The sequence below is a fragment of the Hyperoodon ampullatus genome (genome assembly GCF_949752795.1).
Source record: "Hyperoodon ampullatus genome assembly, chromosome: 9".
NCBI lineage: Eukaryota > Metazoa > Chordata > Mammalia > Artiodactyla > Ziphiidae > Hyperoodon > Hyperoodon ampullatus.
Window position 1 is genome coordinate 24,874,115 of NC_136922.1, and position 17,543 is coordinate 24,891,657.

The 17,543-nt window shown below is 53.1% G+C and overlaps 1 protein-coding gene across 2 annotated transcripts in view; it reads right to left on the reverse strand.

Moving 5' to 3' along the window:
* EGFR (epidermal growth factor receptor) overlaps positions 1-17,543 on the reverse strand; it is a gene marked incomplete at its 3' end in the record, with an annotated part of 58,946 nt that overhangs the window by 5,262 nt on the left and 36,141 nt on the right. For both annotated transcript variants that reach the window (XM_079712025.1, XM_079712024.1), the window contains exons 19-22: positions 14,126-14,311; positions 4,619-4,774; positions 3,711-3,786; positions 322-468 (exon numbers count right to left, since the gene is read on the reverse strand). In XM_079712025.1, the coding sequence (XP_079568151.1) occupies positions 322-468; positions 3,711-3,786; positions 4,619-4,774; positions 14,126-14,311 (565 nt within the window). The remainder of the gene's footprint in view (positions 1-321; positions 469-3,710; positions 3,787-4,618; positions 4,775-14,125; positions 14,312-17,543) is intronic.

The following is a 17,543-nucleotide window of genomic DNA, read 5'->3' on the forward strand; positions in this document are numbered from 1 at the left end:
GGTTACTCATTGTTAGGCACTTAAAAACCGTCTCTCTGGTAACAGGCTTCAAAAACTGGGGCAGCTTTTTCACTGAGCAACTCAGAAGAATATTTTGGTGTAATGGCTTATGGAGGACTTTGATTTTACTTGTTTGCTTGTGAACATGGGCAAACGTCAGCTCACAGTGCTCAGTGCGTCAGGTAAGTGCTTCCAGAAGTGTCTGAGGGGGTGTTTACAGATGTGCCTGCCTATGGACTGGGACAGCGTGTCTTCGGGGCGTCGAAGGCCTGTGGCGCTTGGCTCAGGGCAGCCCAGGGCCAGGGGCAGCCAGCCACTCACACTTGACCATGATCATGTAGACGTCGATGGTGCAGATGGGCGGCTGAGGCAGGCGTTCTCCCTTCTCCAGGACGGTTGAGATCTCACTTGCGGGGATCCCGTCGTAAGGCTTGGACCCAAAGGTCATCAACTCCCAAACGGTGACTCCTAAGAGGAAGAAGCGTTGCCGTGTGAGTCAATAGTAATCACTGCACCTTGTCTTGAGTCATCATTGTTGACATACTGTTTCTAAGGTTTAAAAACCCATGTTTCTGTGGCCTTGGGCAATTTGCTTGATGCTGGAAGTCTCAGTTCAGCTCCCTGTAAAAGGGGGGTGATGACAGCATCTGCCTCATAGGACAGTTGTGAGGATCAAACAAGATAACACAACTGCAATGTTCAGACACTGCCAGGCAAATAGTAAGTGGCCAGTAAGTAGTAAACTTTAGTAATGACAGCAAAGAGAATACGGCCACTCTGAAACATACGGATTATGGTCTGTGGAGCTGGAGTTCCACACCCAGACATCATCGGCACCAGGTGACTTACCAGCAAGGTTATAAACTGTGTTTCTAAAGAATAAAAAAATTGGAAGAAAAACCCCCTGTGTTCCTTTTGATAAATATAAAAACGCCATACTTTTAATTTCAACATCAATCAGTTGTCACGATTAAAAAAGTCAAAGCAGGAGTAATTTTAGAATTGGTGTTTTTTAAGACTGTTCCGAAGTTCTGATGGTCCTTCCACCTCCCTGCCTCCCTTGATGGAATTCTCTGCTCCAGAAACACACAAATGCTGTGGGGAGTACGTCCCCACCTGGACAGCAAGGTGCCACTAGCAATGAGCGCAGTGGGCCTGAGCCTGGGTTCCCAGACCACATACGGAGGGACCAGACACAGGAACCCGGGGCCTTCCTGGTCTCCAACTAGTCTAACCACCCCTTTTCTTGAGATTGGCTTCTAAATGCGTATCACCACGGATCTGCACAGATTTTCCAGAGGTCATTCCAAAACCGAATGACCTGAATTAACTCGCAAAATGCAAGGCTGAAGAATGAAGAAAAGCAGTGGTCCGGGGACAAGAAAATAGATTCTTCTGTCCTGCCCACCACGGAATCAATACGGACTTGATGAAAGAAAGAAAATCTCATGTCCAGATCTTTAAAGTCGATTGGTCCTCCTCTAACTAGGTTTAGACATTGCGTTTAAACACACACAATGAATTCCTGCGGGAAGGCAGCTTTTCAGGTTTCGGAACAAACGGTGAAAGAGGGCGGTGTGTGTACCCGGTTGTGGGGTATGAGCGGGGCCGGAAGGTGCTATGAATTCTCTCTCTTTTCAACTCCTAAGTGGAACACGTAGGTCCCTAACTGACTAAACTATTTTGCCTTGACTGGAGCCTAGAGAGTGGAGTAACAGGATACGTTTTTAGACTCAAAACTCAGGTTCATGTTGTAACAGGTCCAGTATACTGCCAGGACAGCAGATTAGAATCACTGACAACACGATTTCCACTGAGATGAAAGACACAGCCCCCGTGGAGATGCTGATTTTCTGATGTCAGTTGTAATCATTCACAGGGATTAAGTCACTGAGTCGGAGAGTTTTCGTTTACTGGACAAACGTGGCCTAAGCGCGGGCTACGAGTGGACACACAGGGCAAGGGGACAGCGCAGCCGGTAGGCTGGGAAAGGCAGACCACTTTTTTTTTTTTTTTTTTTTTGCGGTACGCGGGCCTCTCACTGTTGTGGCCTCTCCCGTTGCGGAGCACAGGCTCCGGACGCGCAGGCTCAGCGGCCATGGCTCACGGGCCCAGCCGCTCCGCGGCATGTGGGATCTTCCCGGACCGGGGCACGAACCCGTGTCCCTTGCATCGGCAGGCGGACCCTCAACCACTGCGCCACCAGGGAAGCCCCCCAGACCACTTTTGATCCTATTGATCATGGTTAGGGGCTCAGGTTTTATCAGGAACATATTTGGAAAACCAAAGAAGGAGGTTAAGCAGAGAAGCGAACGTCTAATGTAGTTTAAAAATATATTTTCCTGCTGTTTGGAGAATAGATGAGTGGGTGTAAAACAAGCCCAGAGAAGACCCAGGAGGAGCCCCTCCTTGGTGTCACTGGGGGTGGGGGTGGGTGGCTTGGGCTGTGACAATGACAATGACAGGTCTGGGCAGGACCACAAATGGGAAAGCGGCATTTCTTCCCATCCCTCTGGGGGAGTAGACATTTCTAGAACATGACTGAATATAAGGCATCAGAATAGCTGTATTTCCTTATCTAGTTCATTCATTGTGAGCAGCTCAGCTCACAGGTCTAAATGAAAATTCACATATTCATTCACAAAGATCTCCATCTTTGTAAAGCTTACATTATAGCAGAAAAGACAAAGACCCACGCCATTTTAAAAAATGCATTTGGAATATCAGGAAGTTAATAATGCTATGAAAGAAATGCTAAATGGACAATCTCCTGAATGATCTTGTTTTTGTGATAATGGCTAAATTCCCCTTGGAGATTCCTTTCACTATAGCTCTCCCCAAATACACGTTTCCATGGAGGTGGGTGACCCCTTCACCTCCAATGCGTTGATAGCTGGGATAGGCTGATAATGCATAGTTCAATGCAGATCAGGTGTTTTGCAACCTTTGGGCTGATTCTGGGTGACAGGACTGCCTGCAGTAACACAGGTGGAAGCACCCCAGCACGGCAGCCAGTGGAAATGCCTTCCTGAAAGGCAAGGCCCCCACGGACTCAGGAAACGCTCTGTACACAGGACGAGACGAGAGCATGAAAGGTGTGTCTGAGGACAGGGAGCCCGTCGGAGGATGGAGCACAGGGCTGCGTGGGGTTTGAAGGAAGAAGAATCAGACCCTGCCGAGACGGCCTTCACGAGAGCCGGAAACAGTAACTATGTCCCTTCCCTCACATTTCCCCACGAACACACCCTCACAGTGCATTTCATGAAGCCGTTCTCTCTGATACACAAAGATGACCACTCACTATATGAAACCCAAACCACTGCGAGTTAGTCCATCACAAAACCACATTTCTCTACCGGGAAACTCTTCCCTGTGAAACCTGATTTGTCATCTCCCTTTGGTTCACTTCAAATTCAGGGCAAGAGGTCACGTTTGGTTTGATTTTGGGGTACAGGCGTCTCCTAGGTTCAAGTTCCTCCCCCCCACCGCCGTTACCCGCTCTCCTGACAAGCTCACTGTTCTCTCCAGTGACACCTGGTACGGTAGTTAGACTCAATTTCCGTTTGTACATTTTCTAGTACAACAGACAGACAGTGGTGATGATGTGACTGTTAGTCACTGTCCTGGATGGCAGAGCGTATAATGTGCATCAACAACACAAGCCAGTGCAGCCTCGGCCCTGATTCATCAGCCTCAGGATTTGGACTCACCGTAACTCCAGACGTCACTCTGGTGGGTGTAAATTCGGTGTAAAATTGACTCCAAAGCCATCCACTTGATAGGCACCTAGGGATGATGACAGAGAAAAGTAATAAGACAACAATTAGCTTCCCTCTGTTGAACAAAAGTAAATCACACTGGAATAAATTACAAGCAACAAAGGTGAGGAAGCTGGGCCACCCCCAGCCCAACCCAGGCCCAGTGCTCCTTCCCGGCCGGGGGAGAGGCTCTAGTCTGGTAGAGAACAGGGCCTCTGTTAGGCCCAGAGCTGAGGCCCTTTGGTCTGTGGGCTGTTCTGCTGAGCTGGGTGCACGTGCTGGCAGCTGGGGGCCCTGGCTGTGCCCTGCGTCTGTGGCTGTTTGCAGGGCTAGCCGCTTGGAGCCATGCGGGCCACAGTGAGAGCGGAGAGAGGAGCACCTGAGCCAGAGCGTTCTGGAGGGCCCATCAGGACACCCGCACCCCTCGCTGCTGGGAGAGCCCCCTGGAGAAGCCCCAGGCCCGTGCGAGAGGAAGAAGCCAATGCCGCCGCGGCCAGCGCCCCTCGGGAGCTGCTGGAACAACACGGGGCCCTTTCCGTGCCGCTCTCCCAGCTGTTCTTCTGAAGGGGCTTTACCCAGGAGTGGGAGGTTGAAACCTACCCGTGGCTAACGGTCACCTAGAGATGGAGCTGAACTCACGTGTACTGCCTTTGACTTCCGGGTGTGTCAGAAACATCTTTACGCACATTCCCAGCAAGTCCTGCTCCCCGGGCAGCTCTGGCTGCACGGCCAGAAGAGCCTGGCTAGACCCAGGTGCTGGTGGCCGCTGTGAGCTCACCCAGAAGGTCCTGAGGATGGCCCTCACATTGGTCAGCCTGCTGGCAGGAGAGTGCTTGCCCTTCCACAAGCCAGCTCCTTACTTTGCCCCCTTCTGCGTGGTACTCCTTCTCCTCGGCGCCCAGCAGTTTGGCCAGCCCGAAATCTGTGATCTTGACGTGCTGCGGCGTCTTCACCAGCACATTCCTGGCCGCCAGGTCTCGGTGCACCAAGCGCCGGTCTTCCAGGTAGTTCATGCCCTGCAACACGGGGCCGCGCGGTGAGGGGTGGGTGCTCAGCGGGCTCCCCTGGAGGGCACAGCGGGGATCAGACAGAGGGCGGGCGGCCCAGCGCAGGGTGCAGTGTCACGTACGCAACAGCCTCCGAGCCGGAGCCTGTCTGCGGACGGACTGCCCTCCACGGACACAGTGACTTGCACCTGGTAACATCAGTGACCAGAGTCTATCTGCTCCATGGATGAAAAGGGGAAGAGATGAGGACATAACTAGCTGCTGACTTACTAACGTATCGCCATCCAGTTACTCAAGTTTCAAACTCAGCTGAACAAACAGAAGAGGCCAGTGACAGAGCCGGAGCCCCGCCGTTGGGCCACGACCTGGTTACACGCTGCTCGCTGCTCGGGATGGCCGACCCCACCTGCCTGGCCTCGCCTTCCCCGCGCCACCTCCCCAGGACCCAGGGCTCTCATCACGCTTTCCTGGACCATCTTACATGATTCACTACCAGTGAAGGTTTTGGTCCTGTTTTATTTTCTCTTTTTTAAATTGAAATCACATGGATATTGAATTTGCTTTTACTGATACAAGGTGCCACTCCCTACCCACTCCCTGGCTGCCTCCATAACTGCTGTAATCAGAATCAAGGCTGGAAGAGAAAGAAAGAATACTTGAGAAGAACCCAGCACAGTGCCCGACACATAGTGAATTCTCGGATGTACAGTCACCCCTTGGCACCCATGAGACTGGTTCCGGGACCCCCTGTCCCTGCCACCCACCCTAACCAAAATCCGTAGATGTTCAAGTCCCTTGTAAAAAAGGGAGCAAGTATTTGTTTGTAACCTACACACGTCCTCTTGCATACTTTAAATCACCACTAGATTACTTTTAACACCTCATACAACGTACATACTTGTAAACATAAAGTAAATGCTATGTAAACAGTTGCTTGCACCCAGCCAATTCAACTTTTGTTTTTTGGAGCTTTCTGGAATTTTCTGCCCATATGTTTTTGATCCACTGTTGGCTGACTCTGCAGATGCAAGACCGCGGCTACGGAGGGCTAACTGTGTGACCCCTCACCTCTAGCCCTTGGCCACAGCCTCCTTGGTGGCTCTGTCACCTGCCCTTTCTCCCCTGACAGGCGGGCTCACTTCCTGCCCCTACTAATGGCTTGAAGCCTGCCCAGCTGAGCCAAGCTTCCCTTGGACCCTCGCAAGCTCTAACCCGTTGACATGAGCTTGGCAGCCCTCGCCCCTGTGCAGGGCCAGACGGGCAGGCAGGAGAAGCCGGAGGGTCAAGTTCTGCACACGGCCCGTATGGCTGGAACCACGTCCTCTCCTACTTGCTCACAAAGGCGCCTCTCCTCTCCCCAGCCAGGGAGATGGACCACATTTCCAGCCTCCTTTACAGCCGACACTCATGAACTCTCCAGTGAAGGACAGGCACCACAGAAATGCTTACCGAAGGGCACAAAATGGAAATGACTGGGCAAAACCAACTCTGCATTACTCTCAAGCTTTTTGCATGTAGCTCTCTTCATTTTAGTGCAAATGCAGGGAATACCTGTAGATAAGGATAGATCTCAAATTTTCTGGCAAATTCATTGCTTCCTTTTGCATAGATATCAGGTAAAAATTACTAATAAACTTGTCACATCAAAGTGAAGTTCACAAATTTTCTTTCTAGAGTTAAACTAGCCATCACAGGAAAACAGGATCTTATAAAGACACTACCCAGGAATTAGCCTTTGAGGGCTATTTTTGAGGCCTTTCATGTTTTTCTTTTCTTGGGGAAAAAAAAAATGATTCCCATGTGTCCACTGTATTATCTAGAAAGCTCCTGAATCTTTAAGATGCTGTTTGATTTAAATGGTTCCTTTCTAAGATGTCTCAGGTGCCGGGAAATAAGGTTAATGGGCTCATGTCTATTCAAGAGGAAGTGGGCAGGTGCTTCCCTGGAATAGCACTTCCAGGTTAGGAATCATTCCTTAGGGACGGAGCATGGAGAGGGAGAGAGAAGCAGGGCTTCCTGGCAGAGGAGGACTTCCTACTCCCTGGCACCTTCCCCGCTTCACAGGGCTCCTTTCAGGAGCAACCGTCTCCCCTGTGGTTCACTAAGCCCTCTTCAGAGGGCATTTCCAGCTACATTTAACTATCGTCGTGAACTTTCTTTCTGCCTCTTTATGTGACTAACAGAGGATCTGGTGCACTGGATACATTTTTTACAAAAGCTTGCTGAAGATGAAGGAAGGAAGGGATGAATGAATGATAATAGCGGCCGACAGTTCCGAGCCAGGCATTTCCAACACACCTGCGCAGATGCCTCTCCTGGTGCTGGGAGGTCTGGTACCCACACAACAGCCTTGACAGCTGACCCAGGGGCCCAGAGCCTGGGCTGGTGCTGCTTCACAGACCAAGGGCTCTGAGGCCACCACTGGGACCGTGCCCTTCAGTTCCGGCTGGGGCCTCCAAGTGAGACTTGTCTGCCGACCCAGAGACTGCTTCCGACGCCACACCCCACCAGCATCTTGGCCCTGTGCCGCTGAGGTGCCCAAGGGCAGGTGGATGGGAATCTAACGAAGGAACTAGCTCCACCCCCGCCCCTCCCACCACCTCAGATTTTTAAAAGAGCAGAACAGCTGCAATAAACTGCAACGTTTTCTCCTACCACCAGCCTTCAGAGAAGGCTTGGGAAAGGGCAGGGAAGAGCGGTACGTGTCTGGAGCACACAGCTAGAGGGATTGAAATCAGACATAATGTCGGGACAAGATTAGACTCATCTGAACTTAGATAAAACTCTATTCCTTGGTCTCTGTCCCACATGATACGGCAGTTTGAAAGGCCATCTCAGTTATAATTCTAGGCCCAGCAGAGTTACAGTTTAACCAGCACCAAAGATAAGAGGCCTGGCATCGCTCGTGAACTCTCAGAATCCAAACAGAGAACCGCGGGAAACAGTATCAGCGTCAGCCTCGCGGGGCCTCTTGCAAACGCATTTCCCTGATTCTTCTCTCTGAGATCCTCACTTTAATTTAATGGAACGTATTTATTTTGCTAGTTAACACAGGACAGCTAGGATGGATGCTGCAATGCTGAGGTTAAAAGGGGATCTGAAGAGCCACCCTGGGACCTGAATGCACAGGAGACACAGGATGCTTCACGAGGGTTTTAAAGACCTTCCTCGCACAACACCCGGGGAAGGAGAGAGGCCTGGGCCGGGTGTGACACGTATGGACCGTATTCCCAGGCACTGCAGCATCCTGCAACTCTTAGGAGGAGCCCAGAGCGAGAGGCAGGAATGAGCTGCATTTCTAGTGTATTTTTTCACCACCATGTGGGGAAGTGGTGGGTAGGGGGGACGGACACTGACTTGGTGGCTACGGAGGTGGCAGAATAGGAAACAGAGGGCCAGGCAGAGGGTTCTGGCAGAGTAAAGTGAAGCATGGCGTCCACACCACTGAACCCCTGCCCTCAGAAGAGGCAGGAAAGTGTCAGAATTTCCTCTTCCAGGCCCCAACCTCCTGCTGTGCAGGGACAGGAGGCCTGCTAGGCTCACCAGCTTGTGGGCTGCACTCTGACCCGTGACATCAAGTGCTGGGGAAAAGCACAGACCTGGGAGCAAGGAGCCCTGGGGTGGAATCTTGGTTTTGTTACTTCCTAGCTTGAGGCCTGGGCAACTTACTTCAACACCCCTGCCTCCCTCTCCCCCATATGTAAAACGGGCTACTCAGAGGATTAAATGAGTTAATCCACAGGGCACACTTGGGACGGTGCCCAGTGAGAGTCCTCCCCCGGTGCTGTGATTGTCATAATTTCCTCCTAAATGCCAAATCCATCCTCTCTTCTCCACCCCTTTTGCCATGACCTTGAATTAGGCTGCTGCCGTGTCCTGCTACACCTCCCAACAAAGTCTGATCATGAATAAATTCCCGCGTGGCGCCCTCTGCTTTCGTGATGAAGCTGCGCTTGCAGGTTCCTGCGGGGTCTCTCCTCCCCTCCGCCCGCCCCTCATCCCTTGGCAGCCCTCAGGGTCTCTTGGTCACCTCTCACTGCCCCCTCAGATGGTCCCCAGGACAGGGACGGGCTCTCACTCATGTCCACAGCACCACAGCCACGTCCAGGCTTTTGAGGGTGCAGGGCGGCCGCCTCACCATTGCCGTCCCCGCACCTGGCGCTTGGCTGGCTGACTGAGCCCACTTGGCTGTCCCCATGTGACTCGTACAGCAGCCTCTGGGAGTCTGGTCCCTCGGCCCTCCTGCTCTGACCCACTCATTTCCTGCTGCGTTGTTACCTCTGTATGGATCTGTTTTCCTCACCTGTTTGCAAGTTTGGGGAGATAGGAAATTTTGTCTTCTTTATATACATATTTCACATGATACCTAACACAGATAAATGCTCAAGAAATCACCAAGTGAAATGACCAGAAGTTGACGAATATGCTTTAACAGTACAGCAACTTTTGGCTTTATAGTGACATACTGTAAAGTGATCACTTAGCTTGATTAAGTTCAACTGTAATCTTGTGGAACGATGTGAGAATAAATAAAAAAAATCATTCAAATGACTGAAATATCTGGTCACCGGATCTGCTGTGTGGCTCTGTCCCTGTCTGCGGTCTTGTTGCCCAGGGTTTTACGCAGGTACCTGCTCTGCAGCTGAATCAGCTCTTAGGAAGCGTCTTCCTCTCTGGCCGCGTGGATGGAGGCTGGAGGCCGGAGGCTGAATCACCACCCTCAGGCTGCACAGTTAGTCAGCGGGGTGGGGGCTGCCTGGAACCTCACCTTTCACCTTTAGGAGTCCTGATCTGGAGCACAGGAAAGCCAGGCAGAGGGGGGAGCAGACCTGGGCGCGAAGGCCAGAGCCACCTGGGCCCAGACAGGAGGCCGTGCACAGGACGGTCAGCGTCTCCTCCCTGCCCCCGAAGGCTGCGCGAGGCTGACCGACAACGGCCCCTCTTCCGGCCCCTCTTCCAGCATGCTCTTCATTCTCTCCCACCCCTGCTCATCTCTCATGACCAGGCTATAATCTGTCGATGTGGGTGTCATGACACGGCACCTAGACCCAGACACGAGTGGCCAGCACGCTCTGCTACGTCATCGGCAGGACCACCTGGATGGGTCTTCTCTTCGCTGCTCTCGTGCCCCGAAAGCACCTATAAATGTGTGAGCAGTGAAAACGCTGGGGCTTTTTCAGATGAATTTTGACCAAACTAAGTATCCCGTCTGCTTAAAAAATGGATCCTTCGAATGGAATGTTTTCTGAAGTTCATCCTTATTAAGTTTCATCTTATAGAATGAACTAGGCATAGTTCGGTGCTTCTGAAGTTGTGGTCGGTTTCCTTCTGACAGCATCCACCCAACCCTCGACCCCAGCCCCCAGCTACCTTCAAACCTCACCAGGGCCTGGTCAAGTATCTGAAACGTATATCGTCTCTCTAAAAGCTCACTTCTGTGAGATCTTAATCCAGGTTAGGTGAAAGAAAGCTCTGTGGTCCCAAAGGTTTGTGAAAATGTTAAATTAATCACAGCCTAGAGAGCTGATTTATGCAGGAGTTGGCAGTAACGTGCCCTGCGGTGCTCTAAGAGGAATGAGCCTGGCACGGCAGCGGTGTTCTCTAAACTGAATCGATGACAGACAGCATCTTTTGGATGCTGACATTTTACTACATTATTATCCCATCTAATTATTTTGGGATTCACTAGCTGGCTTATGCAGCCAGGAAGAATGTACACGCTTTCCGAAGCACCTAAGTCACCCCCCGTGAGTGACAGCCCCCTGTACCTTCCCGAGCCAGGAGCTTAGGAAGTGGTGATGAGGGGGCAGGTGACGTCTCCACGGCCTCCTGAGACTTGAGTCTAGAATCCACTCTCACCCTGTGTGGAAGGGCACCTCTGCTTTCCCAACCCCAGCAAGATTCCCCACTAGGCCACCTCTGTTTTTTTTCTTTTTTTCCTTTGCCCGTGATACAATTTTATTTGTCCTCTTAGCAGTTTAGCCAGGACAATAAACCTGCGTAATGGTACCCAGGTCTCCATCAATACTGGAAAACTTCCCAAGAGAGCCTGTGCCTTTGTGAATCAGGGAGGACATTTATAAGTCAATAAATCCCACCTTGAAAACGCCAGCAAGTTTAGTTTCTGGTCAGCCACTAAGTGTTTCTGGGTAGTTTCACTTCTAACTTTTACAGAGAAAGCTGTTCAATACTTAGGTAAACAGTCACTAACCCAAGAGCAAATTTCTCTCTTTACAGCTGAAGAAACCATTATATTCCTTTCCCTGCAAGGACAGACACTGCATCGCCACAGCTATTCAGGTCCAGTGGCTTAGGTTTCCCTTGTGAACTAGAGAGCAGCTCCATCGCAGACAGATCTAACAGCTGCGACGTGAACCGACTTTGGATGAAAGTGAACCTAAACAAAGTTCAACAGGCAGAGCAGTGGATTGAAATAACAAGGTGAAATTCTGAGTAATGTTATATACAGCACTATCTTGGAAAACTTGCAGGCCCTGGAAAGTCAACCCAGGAACTCTGGAAACTCATGGCTGACCAGGGCCCGCCCCGTGGCGGGCACTGCTGTGGTCAGGTGTTTGTTTCTTCCTCGTGCTGGCAGAAGACTGATTTTTGGGGTCAAATAAACTTCCATCTATGCAGACACTTGTGAGCAGGCAGATCTGAATGTAGGGTTGCCAAGGAGAGAAGGGGAAAAGCTCATGAACGAGAGACAACCGGAAATAGGAGACGCTGCTCTAGGGAGAGAAAGTCGATATAGAACTAGAATAAGACAATCTTTCAGCTTAGATTTTCGTCACTAATCTAACTTAAATTAGTCAAAATATGGGGAAAAAACCCAGAGAGGTGAGCATGGGGTGCCTACTGGGGCCCGAGTGGGCACCTCACAGAGGCTACCCAGCACCGTTCTCGCTGCCGGGAGGACAGACGGCAGAGGCCCTTCTGCGGCCAGAGACAACTCGCCTAAGAAAAGCCAGAATTGACATGTGAATCCCCCAGAGTCACAAGCCCGGTTCCATACCAGGCAGAACTTGCCAAGGCTATGTGTCGCATCACATAAGAAGTCACTGTTGTGGAGCTGCCAACTGACACAGATAATCAGAATGCTAAATATCCGGGCACCCTCTGGTGAGCTGGGCCTCATCACCCAGGCAGGTGTGCAGAGTTCTGGACGCCCTGCCTGATGGAGGCAGGAGCCAGGGCCTGGTTCTGACGGAGCTCACCTCCCAGTTTCAAGTTAAACAAGTAAATAAACCAGGTCTTTGCAGGTAGCAAGATGTGCTTTTAAAAAATAAAGCAAGTTAAGCAAGGTAATAGAGGCTGCCTGGGGTGGAGGGGGATAGCTTTGGTGATTCTCCTGCCTTAGCTAATCAGGGAAGAGACTAAGGAAGAATTTCTGGGGACAGGAGTCAGGACACGAGTAAACCTCCAGGAAAAATGCCATATTCAGCGAAAACTACTTGGGGCTAACGACCTCCTCCCCGACACCAGCCTCTGTTCTGGGCTGAACAGGTCCTCCCAGATCTCATGCCTACCAGTACCCCAGAATGTAACCTTCTTTAGACACAGGGTTTTGCAGATCTAATCGGTTAAAGACCTTGAGATGAAGTCACCCGGGATTTAGGAACGACTGGTGTCTGCTAAGAGAGAGGGTGATGTGGACTCAGGCCTAGGGCAGGAGGCCACGTGAAGACCGGGGCAGAGATGGGAGGGACCTGGAGCCACCAGAGCTGGGGAGGGAGGAAGGATTCTCCCCTAGAGCCTTGGGTGGGGCACGGCCCTTCTGACACCTTGATTTTGAACTTCTGACCTCCAGAACTATGAGAGAGTAAGCTTCTGTTGTGCTAAGCCACTAAGTTTGTCGTGCTTTTTGGGTGGCAGCCCTAGGAAACTAACACGGTCAGACAGAAATAACCAGCCTTTTCATGAGACCACAGCACGTGAGGCACACAGGCTCTACCAGGACCACTGCCTGGCAGCGGCCACGTGACTCCTCTGCTGTGTGACCGGGGTCATGGCCGTGAGAGTGCCGAGAGCACCAGGCGATGGGCGGGGGTCCGAGAGGCGCGCCCACACCGCAGCGTGCCGGAGCCTCCGGGGCTGTGGCTGAGACAGCGACCCGGTGGGCACTGGAAGAAGAGGGCTGAGGCAGCCTCCCACCGCCAGCCTCACCCTGCACCGCTGACCCCAGAGGAGCCCGTCCTGTAGCGAGCGGCTCAGGCAGCTGCTGGCTGAGCGGAGCCCAGAACACGTTTTTGTCTGTCTTAAGTCACCTTCTACGCCTGCTGGGGGTTGAGCGAGCGAGTTCAGAGCATCCTCAGGAGTAAATCTGCAGGACGGACGGTGCTGCCGCCCCGGGTGAGGCGAGCAACCGGGACCTGGATGGGGCCTGGGGGACGAGGGGCGCCCTGTCCTCCCTGGTTCCTGCAGGCTCCCAACACCCGCCCCGGGGGCTGAGGGCGGGGCCTGCCCACAGATTGCATTCATTCAACGGAGTGAAAGGTACACCCACTGTCAGGAGAAACAGAATTGAGCTAGCTGGGTTGCAGATAACTGATGCACTACGGGCATCAAGAGAGGGAGATCTGAAATGGAAGAACAGTCCTTGTGAGGCCGTGTGAGCAGCTAAATACCTGGCGCACTGCTCTGCCCCTGGTCTCAGCTCCACCTGGCCACTGTCTGGCCCCTCAGCCCCTCCCTCGCTCCGGATCCAGCCTGTCGACGGGGACGCGTACGGAGCCCCGTGAAGCAGCAGAAACGTCTATTCACCTCCTGCCACCGCACGTCAGAGCCAGCACCTGTCTGTCCGCCCGGCCACTCTGTCACCTGACAGCCTTGGCCTGGTTTGCTGGCCTTGTGATCAAGTCCTGCCTGGGTGAAAGCCACACCTCCTCCTCGGCTCCCAATTACCACAGTATTCAACAGAAAGAACGCTGGGGAAATAAGAACACTATCATCAACCATACTGAGAGCCCCCAGTACAGAGAAACCTGTGCAAATGTAGCTGAATAATTAGATTTTCAATGTGCAGTGGGACAGGCGCTGATCTGATGCAAAAGACAATTGATTCAGTTTAATCCAAACTAAAGAAGGGTGCATGCCATGTACATGCGTGTGCACACACATACGCACACCCTCTTGGCAAACTCTATGCTGTCCTAGGATGGAGAACGTAATTATTAATTTCTTGGGTGTCTTTATTTCCCCTTTGCCGCTGGTCTTTGGGGCTCCCCCTCAGGATCCCGTCATCCCAGGAGGTGAGGGTGGGGCGGGAAAGCGACGGCAGCTGCCGGTGCTGCCTCGTGGCCCCGCCCGCCCTCCCTGCAGAGCTGGGCGCCTGCTCTGAGCACGCTCCTGACTCACCTTTGCGATCTGCACGCACCAATTGAGCAGGTGCTGGGAGCCGATGTTGTCCTTGTGCTCACGGACGTAGTCCAGCAGGCAGCCGAAGGGCATGAGCTGCGTGATGAGCTGCACCGTGGACGTCAGGCAGATGCCCAGGAGGCGGCACACGTGAGGATTGTCCACACTGGCCATCACGTAGGCTTCCTGGGGGGAGAGGAGGAGAGGGCGCATCAGAAAGGCTCCTCGCCCTGGCTAAAGGAAAAGGCAGACAGACCCTTTCCGGGTACAAAAAAAGTCGAACATGATTTTGAGTTTGGAAATGTGCGCGTGTGGAGGACAAGGGGGCCCGTGAAACGTCTAGTGCTGTGGACGTTCCCGCAGGGTCTCCTGCACGCGAGGCTGTGGAGTGGCCAGGTGCTTGATGAGAGACGGCATCCTCTGAGTGCACGTGCAGATGCTGCGTCGCAGAGTGGCCAAGGCAGCACTCGCCATCGGCAAAGCGTTGGGTGAAAATGAGACCTGATGTCTCCAAGTTTGGGCGATGCCGAGTCCTTACGAAGACCCCCACCTCAAAGCCAAAGATGCCACTGCTTAAAATGGTGTCAGGGCCGGTGGGAACCCGTGCTTGGGGCCCACACCCCGGTGAAGACTTGCCCGCTGACTCCGGAAGCCCGGCCGTGGGCACCGTGGAAGGAGATGCTGAGAGCTCTGGGGGGATCGGGACAGGGAGGGGGACCTCACCTCCCCACAGAGCACCGGGGGCAGAGAGGGGGAGCCCCCCCGGCACTGCCGGGACCGCGGGCACCACTGCCACGCAGGGCAGAGAAGCCCTTTCAGTGCACCGTTTCCGGCTCAGAACTGGACGGAGGACGTTACACCTACAGCGATCGCAGACTCTGCCGGCGGCCCAGGATTCATTTCTGAAGAGGTGGTCTGTGTCGCCCTGCCTCAGCCTTGGGAAGGGAAATCCATGCTGCTCTGCGAAGCCCACTCCCCAGAGCCCCGCTCCTGCTAATTTGGAGGCTGCCGTGGCGGAAGCCTGGCACAGACCCACAGCCATGGACTTTATGTGAACCCTTCTGCTATCCTTGGGCAGAGGAAGCTGATTTCATTTACAACCATGCACACCAACTGGGCCTCGCTTTTGTCTGACTACGAATTAGGGAATCCTCAATTTCCACCAAGAAACTCCATCTCTTTCCCTTTAGAATCCAAAGTGGGGGGGTGACATTTTATTCAGACACAAAAGGGATCCCCTGGTCTCCAAGAGAAAGTTCAGAGGCGCCTTTCCCCATCTGACCGCTGCTGTGCTCGGGGTGTGGCCCCTCTGTGCAGAAGGGAACACAGCCTGGGCCAGGTGAAGGCATGCGAGGGGGATGCTGGGGGAAGCACCGCAGGAGCCAGAGGTGACAGTGGTGACAGACAGGTGGAGGGGCATGTACACATACCCCTAAACACAAACGTGATGGCACCAGTTTCTGGCCTGAACCCCTCCCCTGGCCTCCCTATTCCTGGGAAGCCTGCCAGGTCTCGCAAAGCCTCTCCTCCCACAGACCCCCCGGTCCTCCTGCTCTCTGCTCCCCATCTCTGCTCGCCTGTACCCGGGAGGGCCTTTGTCTGGGATGCCCTTCCACCTCCTCTTTCCCTGGCTGACCCCTCCTCAGAGCGCCTCCCTGAACCCCAATCTAAGTTAGACTCTCCTGGCATCTTGCAGTTTCTCCCTCGGGGGAGCAGGTTCAGCACGGCCTGCGAACGGGCCAGAGATGCCAATCCTTGGGCCTCACCCGGGCAGGTGAGCCGTGTGAGATGCACGAGCTGGGGCTTCCTTGTCACCTCACCTCCCCAACACCTGCTCCTGCTGCGTCATTCCCGTGGTGCCCAATACATCTCTAGGCACAGAGCTGCCTCAGAAACACCACGGCTGAACGACACTGAAATCACACGAGACAGAGACCATGCCACGTCCACTACGGAAAGAAACCCACAGCTCTGACATCCACTGCAGAGCCACCGTCTGTCTGGACGCTGCCCTAAGTGGAGACGCCCTGCTCTCACGGGCAGGCGGCCCTTCTCCTTGTCTGTGTTGTAAACGCAGCATCACAACAGCAGAGCAGGTGTTTAATACTATGGACCTTCTGACCCTTTGCTACTGATAAAAAGTTAGAACTGGAAAAGGCCTGCAAGTGGTTTCTTCTCAAGCCATTATTTGTCTGAAGAGGAAATTGAGGCCCAGTGAAAGATGACCAGAGACCACATTTCTTTTTTTGTTTGTTTTGTTTTTGTGGTACGCAGGCCTCTCATCGTCGTGGCCTCTCCCGTTGCGGAGCACAGGCTCCGGACGCGCAGGCTCAGCGGCCATGGCTCACGGGCCCAGCCGCTCTGCGGCATGTGGGATCTTCCCAGACCTGGGCACGAACCCGTGTCCCCTGCACCGGCAGGCGGACTCTCAACCACTGCGCCACCAGGGAAGCCCGAGACCACATTTCTTATGTCAGGGCGGGGCCCACACCCAGGTCTCCCCCGACCTAGGCCCTCCTGGCACTCCCGTGCTTACCCCACGCACCGTGAGGCCTTGTTGAGTGCTCGGCAGATGGGCTACCAGAAAGCTCCACACCTTATGACACAGAAAGAGCACGTATATAAATCTGTTTTGCATTCTCATTCTGTTGCCTGCCCTAAATTTAAACTGGAAAGTCTATGGAAACATCAATAGGCCATGCGATCGCCAGAAAAGCACAAATCACGCCTCTCCCCCAGTCTGGGAAACTGTACAACCATAACACCAAAGAAATCCTCTGGCTGTTCTTATTTTCTTAAGATCTGGTTGAGACTTGGAAACATGCTGTATTCATTTTAGAGGGGAGAAAAATCTGCAGATCAGAGCAGTCTGAGCAGCCCATCTGCTGTGGGCTGTGGGGAGCTGACCTGGGGCTCAGGGAGCAGGGCATGGGCGTGGGTGTCCGGCCACACAGAGCCTGGAGCCCTGCCAGGTCCCCGCTCCTATTAAAATCTGGTACAGCCGCAGATTTCTGCACCCTGAAGCCCAGGCACAATGGGGATGCTGTCTGGTCGTGTGTCCTATTCAGTGTGTGCAGGAGTTAACATGAGCTTGGTTCTTAGCTTTGTTTTTCTTGGAATATCAAAGGTGCACTGTGACCTACGGCAAGAACGCTTGGTATTCCCCAGACATCTCTGATCGGCCACCCCCGCCAGGCGTGCAGACTGGCAGGCAGAGCCCACGCTCGGAGACTCCCAAGGCTGAGGTCAGAGTCACGTGGCAGGAGGGCCTCTGAGGCTCGGTGACCTTGAAAGTCTATTATTTTGTCCAACCGTTGAAATCTGGGGGGCCTTCCTTCTTGCCGTCTCCCTCAGCTGTGAACTAGTTTACATTAAAGATTGGGGAAAAAGGATTCCACTAGACTTTAAACTCCTTCAG